This window comes from Triticum urartu, chromosome 2 (genome assembly GCF_003073215.2).
Source record: "Triticum urartu cultivar G1812 chromosome 2, Tu2.1, whole genome shotgun sequence".
In the NCBI taxonomy this organism is placed as follows: Eukaryota; Viridiplantae; Streptophyta; class Magnoliopsida; order Poales; family Poaceae; genus Triticum; species Triticum urartu.
In genome coordinates, this window is record NC_053023.1 from 550,960,578 (window position 1) to 550,966,717 (window position 6,140).

General features: G+C 49.6%; 1 protein-coding gene across 5 annotated transcripts; it reads right to left on the reverse strand.

The window, feature by feature from the left end:
• Positions 1–311: 311 nt before the first annotated feature.
• LOC125538690 (probable WRKY transcription factor 34) lies at positions 312–5,908 on the reverse strand. 5 transcript variants are annotated; one of them, XM_048701962.1, is made up of 6 exons: positions 5,260–5,908; positions 3,794–4,217; positions 3,151–3,312; positions 1,482–2,377; positions 1,226–1,384; positions 312–1,137 (listed from the first exon to the last, which is right to left on the reverse strand). In XM_048701962.1, the coding sequence occupies exons 2-6, from the start codon at positions 4,202–4,204 to the stop codon at positions 552–554; spliced, it is 2,214 nt and encodes a 737-aa protein (XP_048557919.1). In that variant the 5' UTR covers positions 4,205–4,217; positions 5,260–5,908; the 3' UTR covers positions 312–551. The 5 variants fall into 5 exon arrangements, with proteins under 5 accessions (XP_048557919.1, XP_048557918.1, XP_048557915.1 ...); XM_048701961.1 differs by having other exon boundaries at positions 5,366–5,903; XM_048701958.1 differs by lacking the exon at positions 5,260–5,908 and adding an exon at positions 4,366–5,234.
• Positions 5,909–6,140: the final 232 nt, after the last annotated feature.

The following is a 6,140-nucleotide window of genomic DNA, read 5'->3' on the forward strand; positions in this document are numbered from 1 at the left end:
ATGAAGTCAAACCTCGTAAACTTTGACCAAGTTTATAGAAAAAAGTACCAAGATTTAGAATGTGAAATCAATAACATTAGATGCGTCATGACTTTACTTTTCATATTGTATAAATTTTGGATTATAGATGTTAATACTTTTTTATATAAATATGGTCAAACTTTACAAAGTTTGATTTCAGACAATCCTTATATGGAGAGTAAAAGAAACGAGAAGGTATCATGGTTGGTCTAGCGAAATGAAACAAATTGGCTAGCCAATGCGAGTTCATTCAAAAATAAAGTTGCAAACTAATGTTCTGAAAGACCGCATGAACCCAACATGGAAGCTTCGTAATGCTGATTATTAAGGCAAACAGAGGAGTAAACCAAACACCCTAAATCGTAACGATAACTGGAGGAATCAAAACGTACTTGGAGCAGGAAGATGAAAAGGAAAAATGGTAGCAAGAAGTAAGGGTGATTGTTTCCACCGTATACTTATCGAACATTAATAACCAATTTTAATCTAATTAGCCCTCTAACCGATCCTCCTCCTTTTATTATCTATATCTACATCCGGTGCCCCAGCGGCAGCCTGCTCATCATCGTCTGCGGATACGCCGCCGCCGCCGCCGCGCCGCCCCCAGCGCCAGCCCCAGCCCCAGCCCCGGCGGCTTCGTCCTTCACCTCGCCCTTGGGCACCCTGAATCCCGCCGCCGTCTCCATGGCCTGCCTCTGCCTGAACACCGAGTGCAGCGACGGGGACAGCATGGGGAGCTTCAGCCCCTCCACGGCGCCGAGCCCCGACGGCATCGGCAGGCTCGGCCGCGACGCGTGGCCGCCGCCGAGCGAGTACGGGTAGTTGCTCATCGGCCCCAGCGGGTCCCTCGGCGGCAGGCCGAAGGGCGCGCCACAGCCGCCCAGCCTCATCAGGCCGTCCTGCACCGACGGCGGCTCCGCCCTGCGCGCGTGGGACAGCTGCGACGCCCCCGTGCCGCCCGACACCGCCGAGCTCCCGTGGCCGCCGTTCCTCGCGGCCGGGACCTCGTGGTTGTGCTTGCCCTCGTACGTGGTGATCACGGACTTGAGGTCGTGCGACGCGCGCTCCACGTGCTTCCGCACCGAGCACCCCGGGTGCGTGCACTTGTAGTAGCTCCTGCAATGCAAGCAGGTACGATCCATGAGAGTCTGCCATGCCTACATACATTGCTCCTAAGGAAAGTTAATTCATGCTTCAGACGTACCTTGGATTCGGGTTGCCCTTGACGACCTTCTGCCCGTACTTGCGCCAGCGATAGCCGTCGTCCAGGATGTCCACCTCGCTGGTCGTCTGGATCACGACCCGAGGCTCGCGGACAGCTCTGGACGCAGTGCTCATGTCAATGGCGCACGACTCCAGCTTCCTGAAACATTCGTCCACCCAAAATGAGCACACACATTTTTTATTTCTTTGATGAAACGAATATATGGTGAGGGCGTGAAGAGATGAGATTGTATAACCTTCTCTTGGACTCCAGTTCATCGCCCTCGGTGGTGTCGGCAGCGCCCTGGCCCTGGGACATGCTGCCATGGGCCACCCTATCATCCCCGTCCACCTCGTCAGACACGGCAGAAGTGACATCCACGCCGCCCTCCGGGGACTCGAACCGGGCGGCGCCGTCATGGACCTGCATCGAAGCCGACGAGTCACAGAGCTCGCCGGGCACCGAGGGGGACGACGTGGCCTCCAGCCCGTCGCCGCGCCAGTCCTGGACAGCCACGCCCGCGTGCCACAGCGACCTCGCCTCCGCGTTCGGCTGCGAGCCACCAGCATTGCCGTAGCCGTTGTTGTTGTTGTCCGCGGGCGCGTCCATCTGCGCGTCATTGAACGGGTGAACCTGCGCGCCGCCGGCAGGTCGGCGGCCCTGGGCGGCGGGCCTGGGGTGGTTGTGCGTGCCCTTGTAGATGATCTCCGTGACGTGGCCCTCGTGCGACCGCTCCACCTTCTTCTTCACCTGGCAGCTGGGGTGCGTGCACTTGTAGTAGCTCCGCGGGTACTCGCTGTGCTTCACCTGCTTCTGCCCGTACTTCCTCCAGCTGTACCCGTCCTCGGCCGGCGCTGCTGTGGCCACCGCAGCAGGGTAGTCTCCCTTCGCCGCCTCGCTGTCCGCCGCCGTTGCCGGTGGGCCGTCGTTGTTGTCGCCACCTGCCGTGGTGCTGTCAGCTGCGAGACGGTTGCGCTTGTTATTGCAGTCATGGTAGCTGCACTTCATCAGGTCTTGCCCGTTGTTGAACTGCGCTTGGTTCAGATGGCCTGGCGGAATGGCGCCTCGTGTCGTTGTCTGAATGTTGGTTTCTGTCTTGACAGGAACATCTCTGCTTGGTGCTGATGGGTGCTGACTGTTGGGTAGAGATCCCTGAAGGCAAAGGAACAGATGTGTCACAAAAGGAAAGAGGAATTCAAAGGGTTTATTCAAATTTTTATGATCATAATAGCAATTTCATATGATCAGCCACAGCCGGCAAAAATGAGCAAGTAGAGAGAAAACATGGTAATAAACAGTAAGCAACAAAAGCACCTATTTGAGAGCCTTAAACTGTCATTCACTGCGTTTAAAAAAAATGTAAACTGTACTCTGCTAATTTATCTAGTTTTTACCATGAACCTGGTTGGCAGTATTTACAAAGGTGTCTTTTACACTAACTCCATTAAATACCAACAATAATGGTAAACAGGCTTACCAGCCACCTTGCTTTAACTAGTCGTACGAAACGCTGTTTTAATAGAAAAAAATACAGTGCCCCAAACCTAGTATTATTGAATATTACAAAATAAAGTTACAAAATACGCTGTTTACAATAAAGTTACAAAATACGCTGTTTTAAAAAACTACATTCTCTGTATGCACAAAGTGCAGTTGATAAAATTGACAATTCATGCATACACTGAAAAATGGTCAACTTACCCAGCTCCATGGTCACAAAAGGTAAACATTTCAAATGCGGGTATGCGAATGAGGATAAGAAGAAAAACTCAATGAATCACATCAGTCATTCGTGGTTGTTACATGTGGAACAATATGGTCAGCACAAAACTACTTCCATCATAGCAAAGGAGCATAATGCTATTACTTGTTTTTTTTTTCAGTGCAAGGAACAAGACTATATACAGTTTCACATAACTGCTCACCTTCTTTCCTTCAGCAGTGTACTGTGATGATTTTAGGTCCAAAGGCTTGAAAGAAAATGCACCGGGACGATCTTCAATTGAGGGAGGTTCAAGCCTAGTATTATTGTTGCTATTGGTGTCACCAAGCATGAGTAACTTCCCCGTGGTTGGCGAGGACTGGCCCTGAATCACAGCATTAGAAAACATTCAGGTACTAGCTTCAGTATCAGGGTGTCTGTTTAATTGAAATTGCATACTCTTGAGTTCTTTCATACATGAAAAGGAACAGAAATATACAAACTTCCATTTGCTTTTATTTTGGCAACGGTAATAAAATCTCCTCAGAGTTTGTCAAGAAAGGAAAATCTCCTCGGGTATATATAGGTGGGCTATTTGGTGGCAATGACAAAGTTAAACTTTCATGGACTTGCAGAAATTTCCAAAGTTCAGTAAAGCAAAGCATACTTAACCTCCCAATCTAGCATAGTAAACTTTCATGTACTTACAGAAATGTGAAAAGTTCAGTAAAGCAAATGTGGAAAGTTCAGTAAATCAAGTATACTTAACCTGCCAATCTAGCATCGCACTGACAAAACCAATAACAATTCCTACAGTCTGAAGCTGGAGAAAATCACAACTATGGAAATTTAAACACAATGCATACCATGGCATTGGAGAGGAACACGGGCGATTCCAGCAGCGACGCCGGGCTGAGGCCGGGCGGGATGGTCAGGTAAGGCGACTGGGCTCCTGAATATTCGCTGCCAGGCATGCTGAGCTTGGCGACGCTGAACCCAGCTCTGGCCTGCATCCGCTCGGAGAGGCTGCTGCTGGAGCTGGACCTCTGGCCGAAGTGCGGTGTCGCCGGCTTCCCTTCCTCCTGAGGCGAGCCCACGGCCACCGACAGGCCGTGCCTCTCGAACCCGGCCCCCTCGGAGCCGTCGTTGCCGCCGTCGCAGTCCTCCACCAGGGGGTCCGCGGGGAACGGGTCGGTGAGGAAGCTCGGCAGCATGCTGCAGTCTGCCCCTGGGCTCTGGTCCTTCCACTCCATGGCTAGGTGGGTGTGGCCGTCCATCTCAGCATGGAACCTGCATTCACAGAGGAGAGCCAAGCAACATCATGCAAAGCGCATTCGGTGGTAAACAAAATTCAGTAAAGATAGAAGGGCAGAAACAACATCAACGACAAGAACAGAGAAAAGGAGCCAACGGATGTGATGTAGCTTCTTGGTCTCACACAAATCTTTGGCTCAAAACACCAAAAGGATCAAGAATTGGCTTCGAGTTGCAAAAACAAGACGATCTTATCGAGCAGAAAGCTGATTCTCCAAAACTGAAAGCATGTCCATGCCCCCGGGTAAACGACAACCCGTATAACATCAAAAGGTTAGGTTGATGCGACCGGCACAGTCATCCACAAAGAAGTTGAATGTACTACCGGAAAAGGAGCCGAAAATAAAAGGTGGGGAGCGGCTGCTCCATCTTATTCACTCCAAGAACAGCAAAGGAAGAGGCCATGGACCCCTCAACGCAACAGCGTGCTGATTCGGGGCTCGGAGCTCGAGGCGCATGACAACAGGGAACAACTTTTTCTCCTAAAGCCCTTCAAAATTGCTCCAAGAACGAACTTTGGCGGAGATGGTGAAGAATGTTTTTGATAAAAGATATAGGAGGGCTGGGATCGTCACTTTTGAGCCAAACATCGTAAGTACCACGATAAAAAAGGTTGCTTCTTTGATTCCAATCGTCTGCGGGATGGGGAAATGGAGGATCGTTCATCTTGCGAGCTGGAGGAACCAAACCAAACCAGAGATAAAAAAAGGAGAAGACAGACATTCAAATCAAACTTTTCCTCCACATGTCAATCGGCGAGGAATTTACGCCTATTTTTGAAAAACGGGGCGGATAAGGCAAGTGAAATTTAAACAAAATTGGATCAGAAACAACACGCATTACGCAGAGAAAGAAAAATCCAACGAAGCCACAGTTTAAAACAAAACACAACTTTTAAGGCGCATTTCGACAACCCCAAACTCTGATTTATTTTCAAGGAAGGGAATCAAAACATGACATCAGAATGATAGGATCTTGTTTGTTTACAGAAGAAATTCGAATCACAAAGAACACATACCAAAGCGCAGGGAGGAAGAACGGAATCTCCTCGCAAGAACGGAATGCGGGATATCCCACAGATAGAGATTTGATCAAGGAACATTGGACAGAAACGGGAGAGGAACCTTGTCGAGATTACGGAGAAATGCGAATCGCAGGAGCCCCCAATGGCGATGCCCCCTCTCCCTGCCGGCGATGGCTCAGTCCACCAATGGCCAAGACCAGCCGCAGAGGGAACAAGGCACAAGGATCAGAGACAAATGATGAGCTGCAGCCGCAGGGAGTCAGGAAAAGAAGGTTCCTCCTGCCATTATTACTCGGCTCCCCTCTCCCCCATTCTTTTATCCTGAGGAGAGAAGAAGAAACAGAAAACAGAGGAGAGAGAGAGGAGGAGGGGCGGTTTGACCAAGAAGGTGGGAGATGTGCGGAGGGATTCGTTGGAACCCGAGGAGGGATGACGGTGAGAGGAGAGAGAAACATGGATGGCATTGATGGCATGCTCGCCGTTCATCTCTCTCCTGCGAACTGCAGCTTTTCTCTTTCTCTTTTTTAGAGAGAGAGAGATGGAATTGCTCTTTTCCTCTGTTTTTTGTCTGCATTTTTCTTCTTGCTGAATTCACTGTGGTTGTTTCTTTATCTCGGAGGTTCGGGTGTTTTCTGCTATTTTTTTGGGTAATTACCGTGCAGTCGGCACACCTTTATTGTTCAGATGATTGCGCGCTTAACGGGCATTAAAATTTCAGGGGATTTTAGTGAAGGAAACGGCACCTTCATGTGTGAACTCTTTATCACATTATTAGAGTATTTTAAAATGTGTGTAAAATGTCACCTTCCAAAAACAAATCAGCCTAAAAAACCTGGGCACATAGGAGAGCGAAGTTACTAAGGACGGGCTCGTTG